The sequence below is a fragment of the Rhinatrema bivittatum genome, chromosome 6, assembly GCF_901001135.1.
Source record: "Rhinatrema bivittatum chromosome 6, aRhiBiv1.1, whole genome shotgun sequence".
NCBI lineage: Eukaryota > Metazoa > Chordata > Amphibia > Gymnophiona > Rhinatrematidae > Rhinatrema > Rhinatrema bivittatum.
In genome coordinates this window covers 149,240,882-149,260,661 of record NC_042620.1, presented here as the reverse complement: position 1 = coordinate 149,260,661, position 19,780 = coordinate 149,240,882, and the positions used below count along the sequence as shown (strand labels likewise).

Genomic DNA, 19,780 nt, shown 5'->3' with positions numbered 1-19,780 from the left:
ACTACAAGAAGAGTTTGAGATTTCAGATCAATCGCAAACATATAATGAAAAGCTGAAGAGAGTTATGGCTAAAATGGAAAACGAAGGCTGGCAGTGGGTGCACCCCACCCCAGTAGATATCGCTTTCATGACGGGTTTAGTCAAAAGGAAAGCGTGCTCGGTGTTGTATTGGGTGATTACCCTGACATATCTTGATCTGAAGCCAACCTTAAAGGTGGAAATGCAAGGGCAGATGATCTGGGGTTACAGCTGGAGATGAAGGTCTGGAGGAGAATATGGGCTAGAGCACATAGGTCTTCTTTATGTGTAAGGAGGGCAGAATTAATGGCAAGACTTATTATGCATGGCTATAGATATCCGTTGTTCTTCTCAAAGTTTTCAGCCTCGGCATCTCCTCTCTGTTGGCGAAGATGCGGGCAAGAGGGGCACATATTTACATACATGGTGGGGGTGTCCTTATATTTTTGCTTTTCAGGTGAGGGTTAGCCAGCTCATTGGGCAAATTGTACATTGTTCTTTGTCTCTAATGCCGGAGCTATGACTCCTTGGGTTATGGGGGGGGGGGATCAGTTGTTGGGCAAATTTCAAAAAAATGTTGAATCAACAATTGTTGCATGCTGCTCGTTTTCTATTGCTTGGAAATGGAAATCAGTGCCTACATTGGAAAATTGGTGAGCCCAGGCTCATTCTGTAGCCATAATAGAAAAGTTAACTTACATGTTATAACATAATGTTGCATTTTATACCAAGATTTGGGATCCATACTGGAAATTCTATAATTCTGGCTGAACGGGTCAAGGAGTGTTGTAGATTGTATAGTAACTTGCTATGTATGACTTGGTTGTATTTTCACACTGGCTTTGTATGTTGTCTGGCGATAAAATAAAAAGTTTAAAAAGAAAAACTTAGTTTGTGCAGTTGACAAAACAATTGTATTTTACAGTTTATTATCTAGAGGCTTCCATCTTTCTCTCTGGGCTCCTCTCATCCCTCAGGCCATGGCCTCTTATCCCCCCCACCCCCCCGGGTCTTCGCCTACCTTAATTTTAAACAGGATGTGAGGCAACTGATTTCCCTGGGGTATCCTGATCACAGGAGTCTGCATGGCCTGTGCTATCTGTTTTAGCCCTGTGATTTGCTGGATAAGTTGTTCTTGCAGCACCCGCTGCTGGTCAGTTTGAGTTTGTATGGTGTTCTGTAATTGCTGTTGCCCTGTAGCAAGGACTTGGATCACTTGTTCCATCTTCCCTGCTTTCTGAGCCACTTCCAAATTGGGTACCTCTCCGGGGAAGGAGAAGGAAAAAAACAAAAAAATACCATGCTGGCCTGTCCCGCCCTGACTTGCTGCTTGACCCCTGACTGCAGTTGCTGAGTTGGGAGTTAAGGAGGACCAGTACAGATAGTTGTAAGCTGGGCCTTTAAGGTGTTCTGAGGGAGTTTCTTATATGCTCCTTCACAGGGTGACTATGGAAAACATTTCCCCACCAACCTGCTTCAGTCCCGAGCCGGAGGGACCATATCTGTGGGTGAAAGGGCGATTCATTCCTTGGGTCTGTGTAATCTATGGCCTCTCTACTGAGACTGACAACAATGGAGGCCAACCAGAAGAATATTGTTATGGGAGGTTTTTGTTTTGTGAATATCTCGTACAGCTTGTGAAAATGATGGAATGGACTGCATGCAGCGTCGTTCTGGTGCTGAAAGTCGCTTTGCTACAGCAGGACTTTCATGTAGACTGCGAACATCTTCTCTATGGCATCCGGGTCATGTACACCAAATACGCTGGTTACACAGACCCTTACTGCACTTTGAAAATGGAACACAAAGTTTTTCATGTATTCTTTCAGGAGCCATCATGAAAGAGCTAACAACCTCCCTGTCTTAAGGTCTAACAGTATCAGCTACATAAAGAACACATCCTGAGTTCCGTGTTTCACTTTCACTGTGCAGAACCTGTATGAAAAATAAGGTTTGCTTTCATTTTGACCCAACGGTTTCCACCTGATCCTTTGTGATCTGGTTGGACTACTGGTGCCATGAGACTTCAGGTCCAACTAGGGACACAGGGGGAGCACTGTCCTGATATAGAATACCTTTTGAGCTTTCCTCTGTCTCCATCTGCTGGAAAGGAGGCTCAACCCACTGTCTGGACTGATCCGGGTACGTACAGGGAAATAAGGTTTGCTTTCATTTTGACCCAACAGTTTCCACCTGATCCTTTGTGATCTGGTTGGGCTACTGGTGCCATGAGACTTCAGTTCCAACTACTCAGGAATGTCCCTCTATTTTATACCTTGTCCCAGCTAGCCCAGACATCGCAGTGATGGTCCTTGGCCAAGGGCTCACAGACCACAGCTTCTACCAGAACCCTAGTATGCCTGCACCCTGAATCTGGCCAGTAGATGTCACCAATGTACAATGGCTAAGACTCCTTCCCTCTGGGGCCGTGAACACCGCCTCAGCAACATCTCTAGCCCGGGCTGACCCAGAGGGCATAAATCAGGCTTGGGAATCAAAACTGAGCATATGCAAGTCAGGAGTCATGGGGGAGGCACATACCGGCAACCAGGTGCTCTCAATTGTTCAAGGGACACTATCAGCTACATGCTTGCATCTAGTTAGTCAAAGGATCTTAAATTAACCAATACTGATAAGTATTCGACTTGAAAAAGAGCTTGCTAACTCTACATACCTTCCGCACTTGTCCTTTCTATTGAAGTCTGCTCCGCTGCTCTGCAGGAGCTTCACACATTCCACATTGCTGAGAAGGCAAAGGAAGGAAGCATGAGAACAGTCATTCTAAGCAGCACAGATTCAAGGGAATAACCATGCAAAACATACACCCAGAAATCAAAGTCTAGCCCCAGAGGGGGGAAACATGGGACGATACTTTCCAGGAAGCATGCTGTGAATTACCAAATAATGACACAAATCAGCTGGAAGCAAAAATGGCACTCAATTTTAGGAAGACTGATGTTTTAGGAAACTCAAGGGAAGAAAGAGCGTGTCACTGATCTTATGTTTGGAATTCTTTTTCACCATCATTTTACGAAGAAGTGGCCCATGCAGAGCCCCAAGTATTCACCACCCAATTTTCATGGACTATTTCCAGGCCCTTGGGTCTTGTATATCTGCGGGAGTTATCGAAAAGTGGCCATTAGTGCTTGGGCAGATCCCCAGTTTCACTCAGCTTGCATTCTCCTGAATCAGGCACAGCCACATTTACACGTGCATACATAAGTGTGTCTGCAAGCGCAGAGCATTGGGACTCTGGGTGGGTGTCTAATATTAGGTGGAACAACAAATATGAACCAGCTGTTAACATGCATCTAAGTGGGAGCTGTATAGCCAGAAAAGATAAAATGGCACAAGAATGAAGAGAGTGCCTAGCACAGAACCCAAATATTCCATTCAACTTCAATGCTCTCTGCTGCATTGTATGTGTGTGTGTGTGTGTGTGTGTGTGTGTGTGCACGCGTGCACATAGCAGAAAAACAGTGTAACTATTTGTGTAAGCACACAGCAGGTACACTGTGTACACGAACATATTGTGTGGGGAGCGATGAGAAAGAAGCAGAAAGGTTAAACAAATACTTGTCTTCCCCGAAGAAAGGTTTGAAGGAAGACTGCTGATTGTAGATAAGGTTACATATGGGTGTGGGGTAACACCATTTGTGGAAGAAAGCATTCGTGTGGAACTAGCAAAACTGAAAGTGTACAAAGTAAAAGGATCAGACGAGATGCATCCTAGAATACTAAAGGGCCTCCGAGAGGTTCTGGTGAGCCCACTGAAAGACTGGGTCAACAGATCTTTAGGCAGCACAAACAAACCTCAGCAAGAAGCACAAATTAAGAGAAAGGCATAAATATGGACACATGAATGGCACAACAGGCGAACCTCAACAGAAAGCCAAATGGGATACATATTATTTAGTGGAGGTCTACTTTTCCCAAAAGAAGGGGAATTAATCAACAAAAGTATACGGCTAACAGAAAAAAATTAATTAAATACAGACAATTCTAAAAAAAGACAGTGTTGAAGAGACACGGAAAAATACAGAAAAAGCAAAAAGCATATGTATATGCACTAGGTACTTCAGTGTACTGTGGTCAAAGCTAATACATCATCAGTCAAAAAGGAGACCTTAGCAACAAGGGTAATAGCTTTAAAAGCAATGATGGCCATGAGGGAAAACATAGTTATTAATAAAGAAGAGCAGAATGCCATAGTCTACAGAAAACAGAGAAATTAGGGAACATTTATATCGCTGCGGACAGAATAAATTAAAGCAAAACAAAAGCTTCTTGCTGAGGTTTGTTTGTGTTGCCACTGTTTATGTATTTTTGGTTTTGTCATTTATTTGTAAATTTGGACCCTCCCGACGCAGTTAAACGAAACAAGATCCATGTCAGGGGACCGTGAACATTATTCACGGAGATGCTGTCTTTTCTAAGCGAATAAAGCATTCCTTTTGAACAGCTGTGGACCTGATCTTTCTCTAAATCACTACTATTGATATATAAAGTTATCCGGGAACACATTAAGAACATAAGAATATAAGAAATTGCCATGCTGGGTCAGACCAAGGGTCCATCAAGCCCAGCATCCTGTTTCCAACAGAGGCCAAACCAGGCCACAAGAACCTGGCAATTACCCAAACACCTAGAAGATCCCATGCTACTGATGCAATTAATAGCAGTGGCTATTCCCTAAGTAAACTCGATTAATAGCAGTTAATGGACTTCTCTTCCAAGAACTTATCCAAACCTTTTTTCCTGGATAACTTTAACCCTGCTGCTAGTCACATCTTAAGTTAATTGAATAACTTGCTCAGCTAACTCTAACTATCAGAGTTAGGCGAAAAAGTTATTCAGCTAACTGAACTCTGCCTCATAATGACCCCTGAAATGTCTCACTTATCCGGATACATTTTATTTGGTTAAGTGCTGATGATATTCAAAACTTGGCATTTATCCGGATAACTCAAAAGTTAAATGCCTTTGAATATTAACCTCACAATGTCTGAAAATGATGCAAGTAATGCCGAATTAGAATTTAAGTAAATATAACTATTGGGTTAATAAGATTAAATCCATGCTCAGTAAAGCACACTCAGATAGCTCACTGGGATCCTTTGTGAAACACATGACCTTTATTGGGAAATGAATGAAATTTTGCTCATGGCAGCACGAAAGACAACTACTCTTTCAATTTCAATAAAGATTCAGCAGGGGGAAAACAAAGGGCCATATTTATCAAAGTTTTTCTTTTCCCATAGGCACATGATGGGAGTAAAACTTTGCAGCGTTCTTGATTTGTGCTGCCGTGTAAATATGAAGAGAAAGCTTTGTTGATATTAGGGTATAAAGTGCTGTGTTATGAGGAGGCATTTAACATGCTCTAGTTTTAGGTCAGCCATTTTGATTGACTGCTGGATTAGGACTACTGGCTTATGCTGATTAGACAGTCTTGGAGTTATAGATTCACCCTAACCAAAGTCCACCCTGGTGTCCAAGACCATGGAAACCAATGTAAGTACATTAAGTTTCACAAACTGTGATTACATGCAAAAAAAAAAAAGACAACTAGCACACATAATCGTGTTTGCAAATTTCTGCATGCACTATTTGCTGTTTTGCACATGTAATTTAATTATTTTATGGCAAATAGCTATTTTTCACACAAAATTTTTTTTTTTTGCAAAGTTTAATGTAAATTCATTGCTAACGAGTGACTGCAGTGCAAATTTAAACATTAACTCTGAATGCAATGGTAAACTACATATGAAAGTCGCTTTGCAAATGCGACTTTGTAAAAAAATCAACTGCATCTCAACAAGGTACAGTTAAAGTTTTTGCAAAAAAAAAGTGCATGTGCTGTTTTGCTACTGGGCTCATTTGCATGAAATTGCTTGTAGCAAAACGGCACATGCTGAAAATCACATATAGTGCGCTCTGCTCAGCACACTTCTGTATAGCAGCCTCTTAGCACTAGGCAGACCTATAACATGGTTGCATTTTTCCAACGGAGTAGGCCTACTCACCCTCCTGCAGCGGCAGCATGGAGACACGTTCTTCCAAAATTGTCAGGGGTGTCTATTTCAAAGCCTGCAGACAGCACGTGCTCATTACTAAACGAAGACACTATGCTATATTTTTGTCCTAGTTAGATCACAAGAAACATTGCAGAGACAGAATAGTCAGTTAGTAGGAAAACCCAGAAGGCAAGCTCCACAGTCAGCAAAAGGTTGTCATGGAAACGGCCGCTCCAGCTGGGCACAACTATAAAAAGAAACGTGGCGTCACTGAGGAATCTATTTTCACGTTCGGCACAGAGCTGGAAAACAGTTCACATAAACACAAACCTATTGTGCAGATTATCTCCCAAGCAGCAGACAGAAAACAAGACAACACATGGAAGCCATGAAGAAGGCCTGCTGAAATCCCAGGGTGATTTCAGGTTTATGAGTGCAGGTTTCAGGACTGACTTTTCGGGACCCACAAAGCAGGGGTTTGTGGAAGGAAAGTATGATGGACACCCTGACAGAGAGAATTCATTCCTGCAGGCTAACTTCCACCTCCACTGCTTTGTGCAGCGATTCTCCAATCTGGTCATTGAGAGCCACCCTCACTGTGTTGGGGCAGACCCAAGCTAAGCCAAGCTGCAGAGAACTTGAGGCACTGCAATCATCTGCTTTTACCCCTTCATGGGTTTCTACAAGAAGAGTTTTTCTGTTGAAGCTCTTTTAGGGTTGAGTGCCTCGTACTTTTGTTCTGTCTATTAGTTTGAGTGCCTCATACTGATCTGGTTTCAGGATATCCACATAGAATATCCATTAGCTACATTTACATATATGGGTCTTAATGGTGGTTACTTTTTTTTTTTTATTTTGAAAAACAGAGCTGTTTGGGTGCCTCAAAGACCATATTTAAAAACTACTATTTTAATGACAACCAAACAAAAATAAATTATTTCCAGATTGCAGATATCCTTTCTTTTCAGGCAGGGCTCTATGTATAAAACACTAGCTGGATTCAGCTTGGACCAAAATCACACCTATGAGGCGGACGATTGAGCCAAGCAATGAATCATTACCATGAAGGCCTCCTTAAGACAAAAGGCCTCTGTCTAATACATTTGGGGAGCTAAACACAGCTTGTAGAAAGCAGCCCATTCCTGCAGCCTACGAGTTTTCAAAAACCTTAAACAACTATATTTTAAAAGAAAGGCCATTTCACTGCTAGTTAAGTACACTACTACCACCTCCAATTTGTTTCTTCACCTCCAAGATCACACTGGCGATGTGGGCAGCAATCCTGTCACAAACATGCATGTGTCAAACTTTGCAAGGGGGTGTCCAGGCAACCCCCTGCTTGCGTGCATGCTCTCCTGCAAGTGATAAACCCCTGCAGCATGTCATGCATGCACTATAGCATTCTCAGCCCACGTGTTCTCATGATGGAGGTGGGGGAGAGGGACAAAACTCGGTGGCTGCAAATATTAGCTCTTCTTTGCTAATAGTGTCAAATTCAAGTAGCTGGACCCATTCTGCAGAAAACGGGATTGATTGCAGTTTCTGATGCCTCTTATTGGATCAACATAAGAATGACCTGACAAAGCTCTTGTACATGACCTTCATAGACCACCCCATCTGGACAATCCTGGCATTTGAAGAAGCAATGTGCACGTGCTCTCTTCTAAGCCCTCGCGCAGCATTATTTTTGGCTAATTCTTATGTTGGTGCATAAAAGGTATAACACCCTGCAAGGAATCCAGTTTTTTTCCTTTAACATTAACATAAATTTACTGGTAAATGTTATCTTTATTATTCTTAATAATTTTTAGCAGTGCCTCTATAACAGAGGTAGGCAACTGCAGTCCTTGAGTGCCACTCACAGGTGGGTCTGATTTTCAGCATATTCACAATGAAAATGCATGAAATATATCTGCAACCACTCCCTCTATTTTATGCAAATATATCTCATGCATAACCATTGTGGATATCCTGAAAACTAGACCTATTTGTGGCACTCAAGGACTAGAGTTGCCTATCCCCATGCTCTATTAACAAACTAGTAACTTTTCATTCAGGATTCATGGCTAGTCAAGAACTTGTAATTCTCATTTCAATTCCCCAAGTGACCTGCAACAATCAATCTTGAGCTATAGTTTCTCCAAGCGTCTGCAATGGTTTCCAGTCTTTGACAGTATCACACACAATAGGGTTGGTTGTGTCGTTATTCCAGCTCTCTCTTTTGGCAGGAGCAGCACCACTCGCCGAGGAGATCATTTTTAAATGAAATCAATCCCCGCTGAGGAATAAACAAAGCCCAGCTTGTGAAATGTGCGGAAGAGAATTATTCTGCTATATTCCATGCACTGAATGCCAATGGTTGCCAAGAAAAACAATCCAAAAGGGCTTCAGTGATTATCAGCATGAAGCTAGGAAGGCCGGGCACAATACCGGCATGCCAAGGCACGGGAGCTCACATGAAGCACAGGAAGCTTTTCACAATGCTATGCACTGCATGCCACTTGGGGAGGGGAATGGCTCAGAAGCGAATCGTTCACATTTTTGGAGTAAGCCGCCTAAGCAATGACTGCTGGATTTTACCTACCTGAAGACAGCAACTTCCTGCAGCAGTCTGAGTGAGCGTTTAGGGCCGCCAAGTGCAAGGGGAACATGCTGTGGATGCCGCATCTGAAACGCACAAGAAAACATCCGCCTGACCATCTGTTACGTGAGCATGTGTGTCCCGTTCCCCCCCCATCCCCCCCCCATGTAGCAGGAAGGTGCTACGGATGATGCATGCTCGTCATTTACACTGCACTGACTGAGGAGAGATTCTATCCAAATTGGCAGACAGGCATGAGCAAATAATGAAAGCAAATGTCGTTTCAGGAAGGTCTAACAGTTAGAGCAATGGGCTAGAAATTAGGGGGTAATATTCAGTAAGCCATTGAGTGGACAAGTTATCCGGATAACTTGTCCCGTACATTCAGCTGGATAAACATCTGGCTGAATATACTTGCCTAACATTATCTGGCTACATGTAGCTGGATAACTAAAAAACCTAACTGGCTATAAGGGTCATTCACTAGGCCACGTTAAGTCATTCAGCACATGAAAAATGCTATTTTTTTCATGCAGTAAATGCCCTAATGTGGGGATATTTAAAATATCTCACGTTAAACGAGCCCCTAAACTATGCTAATCAAATAATGCTGCTTGCCAAAAAATCTGCAGGCCGCATGATTTGAACAGAAGTTAGCTATAACTCACATCCTGAGGTTCCCAGAGCACTGTCTTAAAGGGGTGCTCGGCTCCCCCTCCCAAAAGTAGTTAAAAAAAACCCCTGGGGGTCTGCTTAGACCCCCTCCCCCCCCATCCCACTCGCCCTCGCAGGCAATTCGTTGTTGTAAATAAAAGAAAATGCAAAGTATGGCGCAAACTCCAGCCCCACCTCTTCACATAAAATATCCAGCTCCGGTATCCAGGACCCCCAACCCTAGCCAACCCCCCCTCCCCCCAGACCCCTGCTTTTTAAAATGAATTGCCCACCCCCCATCCCCACCCCAGACCCCTCCCTCACACATAAAAGATCCTTGACCCCAGACCCACTCACCACAACCCCTCCCCCTTATTTAAAAAAGTGGCTCTGAGGGTCCAGTGGGGCCTGCAGCGCAGCTCAGTGAATGACCCCCCTCTAGGTTTGAAAATAACTGGTTAGATTTTCCTCAAAAGAACTGGGTAAGGAGAAGTGAGGATGCCCAACTGGCAGACTCTGGAACAATTGTAATATTTAGGAGGAGACGTGTGGTGTTGTGTGCATGGGCCAATAGGGCCATCTATAAAATTTGAGGGAGGGAGGAAGGCATTTGGGCCACAGACCCCTCTCCTTTTTATTTTTGTATTTCATAGCGCTACTTAACTGGACATCTTTTGAAGATATCCAACTAAATACTAAGTTATCCAGCCATACAAGTCTGGATCTCTTTAGACCTGCTCTGAAGAAGGTCTAGTTATCCAGCTATCTTAACTGGAGAGAACCGAAATTCGGCTAAGTTAGGGATAACTTAGGGATGCCCCGGAACACCTTTTTTTGCTTCTAGCTAGATTTGAGCTGGATAATGACTTATCCGGCTAAAATGCGGCCGGATAAGTGGCTCAATATACAAAAACTTGCAATTTAGGCAGATAACTTGTGAGTTCAAATCCTGCTTCAAACTCAACACTGGGTACGTCACTATGTCTCCGACTGCCTCCAGCACCTGCTTATGACTGTAAGCTCTTTGGGCAAGGACTCACTGCAATTGAAACATAATTTCTGGGTCATTCTCAAACTGTCTGGACTGGAACGAAGAGTTTGTGTTACTTCTTCCCCACAGGCTTCACATCAGTTCTCAGGGCGAAAGCACGCATGGACTTTCCCTTGGAATCTCGCTGTGAAGGCGAGGCTCGATGGAAGAGGAGGGGACAGAAGGACCGGGAAAAAACTTATGAAGTAACAAATGAAGGCCCAAAGGAGCAGGAGGAAACTGCCAGACAGCTGAAAACAAAATACGGTTTGAAAACTAGATTTGGATAATTTAAGCAAGCTGTAAAAAAAACATAGGCCATTAGCGCTTGATTTGAAAAGTGATTTAGGAGGAGAAAACCCTGTTTTATGCCCAGAAGCAGTGCTTTGAAAATCAACAGGGAGCCAGTATGAATAAAACTACACATGTAACCCGGTTTCATGGGTACTTTTATGCACACTGGGAGTAGGCGTTTCAGAGGACGACATGGGGACGAGGATGCAACTTTATTTGATCCAATTTCTCACCAAGTACTTTATAATATCAAACCAACCCCTGCCGTAGCCATACGCATGAGAGTATCACATTTTTGAAAGTATGCATGTGAGCCACAATGCTTGTTTGTGGGCAATTCCGCACATTCCCCGGCCATGGAAGGACTCTCTAAGTTAATCTGTGTGCATAAATTTGCTTTCAAAAATCCTTGTTTAATTGGCCGGGTACCGATGGAAACGTCCACTCACAAGGTTCCACCTACTCCAAAAAGGGCTTAACTTGTGCCTGGTAACTTACACTCGTGTTTTCGAAAATTCAAAAATGCAGGCACAAGTCTTATCCCCAGCCTGACTCTACCATCTGGAACAGCTGCTCCTAGTGTGGGTCAGACCACATGTGAAACCTGCCTCATCCAGTGTTCAAGGAGGGTAACCTCAATAAATCTGTAATGTATGCTGGCCCCTGGTTGACTTTCAACATTTTGCTTGCACACATTACATAGGGTTTCATGCACGTAAGTCACTTTGAAAATCAGGCCGTTAAAATAACAAAAAATATCATTTTACCTACCGGTAATTACCTGGCGAGTTGATTAAAGTTAATTGATTTAAGAACAAGGGAGACTTGATGAAGATTTAAAAGACGACAGCAGACCCTAGAGGGAAATGGAGGGGCCTAGTGGTTACAGCAATGGGCTAAAATGCAGAAAACCTGAATTCAAGTCCCCTTTCTGCCACTGATTCTCGTTCTCATCTTGGACAAAGTCACTTTGTCTCCTATTGCTGCAGGTACTCACCTAAGAATGAATTTTTAAAGGAATTTTGTGTGCTAAAATAGCCTGTACGCTCATACATGCTATTTTATAAATGTAAAGAGTACACACATATTATCAGTTTTGCTCATATATTTTACTGGGGGAAAAAAGGGATGGTGTAGTGGCCTTCCGGGGCAGGGTTCCGAAGTATATGTGGTAGAAGCTATTTTCTAAAAGATGTATGCATATACGTTATCAAACTTATTTGTTCACTTTTTCACCTGCAAATTGACTCGCCCTAGTGAAATCAGTCTGTTGTCTGCAATTTTTGGGTGGAAGGTCTGGGTGAACTGGTGGGAGTTCTGGGCAAAGCACTAGAGGATAGAGGTATACTGGAGGAGGACTGGGTGAACTGGTGAAAGTATCGAACTGCTGATTTCAAGTGCACACACAAGTATTTTCAAAGTGGTATACCTGCATATTTTATGAAGTATCTACCACCACTTATAATTCAGGGTTATTACACATACGTTGTATGGTTTTTACGCACCTACATTATACATGTGCATGTTTATAAAATGGGTAGAAAAAGTATGCGTTTTCTTCCACTGGAAATATTCATGTATACTTTTGGAGCAGAAATATGTGGTTATTTTATAAACCATGCAGCTCCCACCACACAGTTTATAAAACATTATCATTAATCTCCATGTGTCCAATTTTGCATGCACCACGAACAGGTTTGACCATTAGGCTCCCTGTTTGTAAGGAATTAAGTGCATCTATATAGAATTTGTTACACAGCCACCCTGGTCTGGCATGACATACAAATATCAAAATAATTACAGCAAAAGCAGGTGGCTTGATGGTTAGAACACTGGATTGACATCCAGAAGATTTGGGTTCAAATCCTTCCACCACTGACACTCATTGTGACTTTATACAAATCATTTGGGGGTCTATGCAATAAAGTACATGAAACTGTAAGTTTTAACCTGAGGTTTACAAAAATAATTATATGCAGAATGTGGCCATTTTAGTGCAGCTGTATTCTGCAATATCCCCTGCAGCCCATATTAAGCACATGTGCTGTTTCAGTGCAAGCAGGTAAAACTGCCATTTGGTGAGAGACAAACAAAGCAAGATGCAGGTCACTCTCCTCCTCTTATTGCTGCCTCCCTCCAGGAGGGAAAGAAGAGAAAGTGTGCCAGAGGTGAGAGGAGTCTTTGCACCTTCAAGAGCTGGGGGTCTTCAGTTGAGCCAGAGATGGAGGAGATCTTGATACCTCCAGGGGGTGGGATGCATGAGTCGGGGGTGGGGTCTTGGCACATTGGGGATGTAGGAAGTTTAGCATCTTCAGGGAGTGGAGCTCTTGCCACCTTCGAAGGGGGGTATCTTAGTAAATATGGAGTGAGTGAAGACCATGTTTGGCATATTCCCAAGGGAGGGGGGCCTGCGTCTGACAGGGGGAGGCTCAGGACAGTGTCACCTTTTTTTATCTGCTAGCACACTGACTCCAGGTAAACTGCAACTTAGTCATATCTCTCTTTAGCACATAAATCCCGTCATCTCTCATTGCCTCAAGTCCCCACTTTGGCTTATAAACTCTTTAGGGAATATATTGTATCTGTTTATAATTTGTTGTAAAGTGGCCTAGTTTAGGGTGTTAGATAAATGCTGAAATAAAATTAACAACTTTCACATTTTTGATTTAAAATATCAACTAAAAAAGAAAGACACGTGGGGCCTAACTTAATATAGTGAATACAAATAACCTTGTGAAAACAAGATTTATCTTTCATCTGTTTTCAAATTCACTAAATCACCCCCCTGACAATGTCCCTTTAAGTGTCTCAGAGAAGCTAATTAACAGGCAATGGAAGGTATGGAAAGAGCCAACATGGAGGCAGAATTCATGAAAACCGTGCATTCTGTTACGTCAAACACGCACATGTAATCTCATTACTACACCCTCTGTAAATTTCAAGCTGGTTTTCCTTTAGATGCTGTACTTCTCAAAGATCTGTTTTCCTACACCTCTCTCTCAAATTCCAAGTGGCCCTGGGAATTTCCAGATATTTAGTCTTATTTAAAAAAAAAACCAAACAAACCCAAACCCTGGAGAAAAGCTGTAGAAACCATAGCTAGCACCTTCTTGACTGCAGGCCCAGCAGTACCGGTTCCCTAGCAACGTACTTGGCAGAGTCCGCTCCGCTGGTTATGAGAGTGTTAATGAGCAGTTCATGACCGTATCTTGCAGCCACGTGCAGGGGAGTGTTACCATCCTTGTCGACACAGTCAATTTCACCGCCTGGAAGAGAGATTTCAATAGGCCGTGATACACTTGAACTCTACGAGCGGCTGCCCCTTCTCTAAGGCCGTGGAGCTTCAGCTCTGCAGCAGAGTTAGGGCCCCACCACTTTGGCACAAGAGCTGAAAGAGGGACTCGGCGGCACAGGACACCAGGGACATGTCAGGTCTAAATTCCCAGCCTCTGTTTTTTGGCTCATTTGGACAATACTGAGGCTTCTTTCCCCCACCCTTTCTGTGTTCTATTGGGGGGGGGGGGGAAAGCTTAGTAAATCCAGCCCTTCGTCTGGTAACTACATTTATAATAGATCTCTGCATTTTTGCAAATTGATTTTAGAGAAATGAAAAATCCTTCCAGTGCTGCCCTTTCTATCAGTTTTCATTTTCTGCGCACTGTCTGGCTGTAAAACTGGGAGCTGGGGAAAACGACAACACATTCATAAGGACATTTCAAATGCAGGCTCGATAATATATTGAGCAGGATGGCAGAAAGGGTATACAAATCAATAAAACAAGATCACTGGGAAAAAAAAATAAAAACAGAGATAACTCATTCAGCAGGCAACAAAGAAAGCTGAGATTTTCCTTTCGTCAAGATAGTTAATCTCATTCCTGCAGAGAAGTAAAAGATATTGCTATTCCTGAAAAGCTCACTCCCACTTCCTTGTTCTTGATATTCTGATTAGCAATCAAAGCACTGATTGCTTGCAGACGTTTCCAATAGCACTAGCCTGACTACACAGAGGTCCATATTCAGAGAGTTTGTCCGTCTGAGTTTGGGACTTAACCAGACAAACCACAGGCTTCAATTTCCCACTGCATTCACTGCCCCCCAGCTAAACCCTGGATTCATCAAAACACTTTAAATATAGCAGAAACAGTGCCCGCGATAAAAAGGGGGCGTGGTTAGGCTAATTTCCCTGCTCCCGCATCACGTAGGCATTTTCCACAATGTGCGATACATTTATCGCACCCGTGTTATTTTTCGCATCTCACGCTGAGTAATCCACCTCAGGCGCGATACCGATCGAAAAGGTCATTTTTGGCAAATGGTGGTTCGGGGGACGGGGGGGAGAGAGAGAGACCAATATGTCACTCTACTGTTTATAGAGTGCCCCCTCTTACAGTGGTATAAACAGTAGTGTATCAATCACACAATCAATGCCCAAAACTATTTTTACTCCAGAACCTCCAAACTTGTACAACACACATCAAAATACACACAGGTAACTGGTATCATTAATCATCAACCACAATGTGGAACCACATGAACAAATCACCAATTATGTTATCTCTATATCTGTAGGACCTCTGAACTACGTGAGTTTGTTAAGCATACAGACTCATTTTTGTAGTGTATAGGTCCAAATTGCTTTTATTAATCAGAAGGTCAATTTTTAAAAAAATTTCGAAATTTTTTATGATTTTTCTTAAAATATTTATAGACCCAAAACGTCGTTGGTAACTACATATATCGCACACCTAGTTGCATTATTTCTTGAAACGAAGCCAACTTCTATAAATATAGGCCACTTTGTAACACTTGAAATACTTTGTTAATTGTAGATATCCCAAAGGTATATTCATCTATGCAAAATCCCGTAGATGTCTCAAAGGTATACTCATCTATGCAAAGTCCCGTCCCAAAATCCCGTAGATGTCTCAATGGTATACTCATCTATGCAAAGTCCCATCCCGACACGATCGTGTTTCGGACCGTCCTGGTCCTGCTTCAGGGGCAGCGGCTCTTCCAGCACTATTATTGGGTCTTCAAAAATAACTTCCTTAAGGTTCCATTTCGTCTTAAATTATTGTATCTGCGGTACCATCGACCGCGTTTCTCTGCGGTCGATGGTAATGCGGTCGATGGTACCGCAAATACAATAATTTAAGACGAAATGGAACCTTAAGGAAGCTATTTTTGAAGACCCAATAATAGTGCTGGAAGAGCCGCTGCCCCTGAAGCAGGACCAGGACGGTCCGAAACACGATCGTGTCGGGATGGGACTTTGCATAGATGAGTATACCATTGAGACATCTACGGGATTTTGGGACGGGACTTTGCATAGATGAGTATACCTTTGAGACATCTACGGGATTTTGCATAGATGAATATACCTTTGGGATATCTACAATTAACAAAGTATTTCAAGTGTTACAAAGTGGCCTATATTTATAGAAGTTGGCTTCGTTTCAAGAAATAATGCAACTAGGTGTGCGATATATGTAGTTACCAAAGACGTTTTGAGTCTATAAATATTTTAAGAAAAATCATAAAAAATTTCGAAAAATTTTTAAAAATTGACCTTCTGATTAATAAAAGCAATTTGGACCTGTACACTACAAAAATGAGTCTGTATGCTTAACAAACTCACGTAGTTCAGAGGTCCTACAGATATAGAGATAACATAATTGGTGATTTGTTCATGTGGTTCCACATTGTGGTTGATGATTAATGATACCAGTTACCTGTGTGTATTTTGATGTGTGATAAACAGTAGTGTGACATAGCTCTCTCTCTCCCCTCTCCTGAACCACAATAAATCCTTTTCGGTCGCTAACGCGGGCACAACACACAGAAAAAAGGTGTAGTTATTTCCGGTGTTAAAACCTGCGTTGATCTGCATTACTCTATTGTATCTGACATTAGGAGCTGCTCATTACCATTAACTCCACTCAAATTCCTCCCACTTGCATACCAAATGTAAAATTTGCATATTGACGAGCATTACACTATTTACTGCATGCATTATGGAGTTATTGCATGTGTAACGGCCTTAACACTAGCGTTAAGGCCCTATCGCAAAATAAATGACCCTGTAAGTTTGTATGCAGATAAAAACTTAGCCAGATAGTCAGGGACTTTCCAGGGTGGGGTTATCCAGCAAAGTTACTTGGATAAGTCTGGTCATCCAACGACGCAGTCCTAAAATTATCTGGATAATTTATCTGGATAACTTTGATTTATCCGGGTATATTCGGCAGTGCAGCCATGCTGCTGAATAATACATCTAAGTTATCCAGATAAGTTTATCCAAATAACCTACCTGGACTCTCCGCGGCTAAATATGGACCTTGCAGTGGACAATATTCAAAAAGCTGCTGAACAGACAAAATAACAGGCTAAGTTTAGCCATTTATCATTAGGAAAATTTTCAGCTCAACCTAGCTAGCTAGGTAGGTAAGTTTTCAGCTCAGATTTCGTTTATATCTAACCTGTGTTCCCTCGGCACCTAGTGTTGCTCTGACAGTGTACGTTACCAGCTTTGCTGTCAGAACATCACTGGATTCCAAGCCCAGACCTCCTTCAAGCTTGGCCTGGGGTCCATTAGAGCTTTTGGGGAAGACTGGATGGTAGGGCTAAGGGTTGGGATGGGGCCCAGAGGCGCTTGGGTTTCTCTTTAAATATAGGGCGGGTGATTTTGGGAGAGGAAACCGAAATAGGAAACTTATTTTAAATATCAAAGGGGCATGCAGGAGGGGGATATGGCACTGCACACTTTTTGGTTTACATTTGGGAGGGAGGGAGGGGGAAATCCTGGGTTGCTGCTAGCAACCGCATCCTTCTGCAAAACCTTTTCTTGTAGGTGGGAAGGAGGGAGATGTTGTGGAAGACCCCCTCCACCTGACTTTTACCTTCAATAGGAGAGGATTTGGCTGGCTAAATTTAGGTCTGCCATGGCAGCACCTGGATTTGGCCAGCCAAGTTATGTGGCTAGCACTGAAAATCATTGGCCCCTCCAGAATGTAACTGGCTAGCTTGAGCTGCCTCGTGAACTAAGGCGGCTGAAGTTAGCCCAGTAAATGTTCAAAGGCTTTGATCTAGCCGGCTGGGTTCTTAGCCAGCTAGAGCCCCTTGAAAAGTTACCCCTTACTAACCTCAAAAAAACTTTGTAACAGAAGTGGGCATGGGCACAAGGGAAGACAGACAAGCAGTATTCGACACAGCTATAAAATGAGGAGAAATAAAATGTCTTTGGATAAAAAGGAAGAAGATGTAAGAATAAGTCCTAGAGAGAAAGGAAAAGAGACAAAAAGAGGCAGGAAGAAGACAGCAGGTAATCCTGCTTCATGAAGACAAGGCAAGTGCCTCAGCAGGAATGGCATTAATACCCATTGCACACCTTTACCTGTCGCTTTATAAAATCCACACCATACAAAACCGCACTGTGCCTGTGATATATCAAATATGAATTTACATTATACAGACCATCACATATTTATCCTTGCTCACTAATTTATATCAAAGCAAATGAATCCTTTAAGTGAAGAAATTACTTTATTAAATCACAACCTCATGTATAAATATTATACCTGTAAAACATCCAAATAAAGATATATATTGGTTTTCATCCACACATCAACCAACAACATATTCCAATTCCCCATTCACACTTCTCCATATCACTCACACATACTTTTACCCCATTCATACATACCCTTAAAAACATATACCACCACTTCCCCAAATCCCTTTATAACCATCAGAGTCAAAGTGAATGCTTCAGTCCATGAACCATATGTTTTTTACTTCCCGTCGATGAATGTTCCAAAAATGATGCTTTAAATGTGAACAGATTTCTTACTGATCAAAATTGATTGTTTCACATATGGAGTTCACTTTCAATGTAAAGGACTGTCAATAACCACATGTGGTCTCAAGTGCCACTTCCCAAACGAAATCTGTCTCACAGGACACTTGAAAAGAAAGTCACTTTGCATCGCTGTCCATTGCAATTAATGGTCCTACACTTTACTTCTCCAATGTGACTTGTCTTGCAGCACACCCAAAACAACCTGTTTTACAGCACCGTCCTGCCGCCTGCATCAGGGGATAATATCTACTCAGCTTTCGGGATAACACCGGCTTGCTGATATCTTCAAATGTATCTTCTTAATTAGGTATGCGTAAGTCTTATCACAGAGTTCTGAAGAAACACTTCTCAACGCGGCTGTCATATATCTTTATTTGGATGTTTTACAGGTATAGTATTTATACATGAGGTTGTGATTTAATAAGGTAATTTTTTCACTTAAAGTGATTCATTTGCTTTGATATAAATTAGTGAGCAAGGATAAATATGTGATGGTCTGTATAATGTAAATTCATGCTTTATGAAATCCCACAGAACAAAAGGCAGGCAATTTCCCAGGCTGCCGCACTGAGGGAGAGTCTGCTCTAGGATCAGCTCGTGCTATAACAGGCCCATCTAAATGCACGAGAGATACCGCTGTGCCACAGAGATTCGTACGCTGCCTCGCTTCAGAAAGTCCAGCGTTTGCATTTAGGGGGGCACGTGCAGGAAAACAGGTTTGACGCGCGGAATGGGCTGCTACAGAATTGGCCCAGGCCCTGCTGGCTTAAGAGTGGGTGCGGCTCACAATTTTACACACACTGAACAGAGGTGTTCATGGGGGTGGGGGCAGGGGTGGGACGCAGTTGGCACTTAAGCGCAATACTTTCTGATTCTAAAAAAAGATACACGTAAACGTATGTGCAGAAGTGACGCCCTGTAAAGAGGAGGTGTAACTTTCTGCAAGCGGCCGCACCCAACCAGCTGCTCGGAATTTTCAAAGCTTACTTATAGGCGCTTAGGTTTTCTATGAAAAGCCTCGGTAAAGTCTGCGCGTTCGCTGGCACATGAAGTCTTTACCACCATGTGGGAAGTTATAAAAAAACAAAACAAAACCACTTTCCTACTTTCCCGAGATTAACATGCTCAATTTATTGATTTTATTGCAGATCTGTATCTTTGGCAATTGAATTTATTTATGGTCTAGTTGAAGCAGGTTTAGATTTGTATTTACGGTCTATGCACTTTGATTATTTTATATGCTGTAAAACACCTTGAGCATTTTGACGGGAAAGCATGCAGGAAAGAAAGGATTGATTGACTGCACGGAGGCAGCACGAGGGACCA

General features: G+C 42.5%; 1 protein-coding gene across 4 annotated transcripts in view; it reads right to left on the bottom strand.

Moving 5' to 3' along the window:
• ANKRD44 (ankyrin repeat domain 44) overlaps positions 1-19,780 on the bottom strand; it is a 427,478-nt gene that overhangs the window by 180,459 nt on the left and 227,239 nt on the right. For 2 of the 4 annotated variants that reach the window (XM_029606056.1, XM_029606057.1), the window contains exons 10-13: positions 13,701-13,860; positions 8,620-8,702; positions 6,045-6,162; positions 2,693-2,761 (exon numbers count right to left, since the gene is read on the bottom strand). In XM_029606056.1, the coding sequence (XP_029461916.1) occupies positions 2,693-2,761; positions 6,045-6,162; positions 8,620-8,702; positions 13,701-13,860 (430 nt within the window). The remainder of the gene's footprint in view (positions 1-2,692; positions 2,762-6,044; positions 6,163-8,619; positions 8,703-13,700; positions 13,861-19,780) is intronic. The other 2 variants (XM_029606058.1, XM_029606059.1) reach the window with 2 other exon arrangements.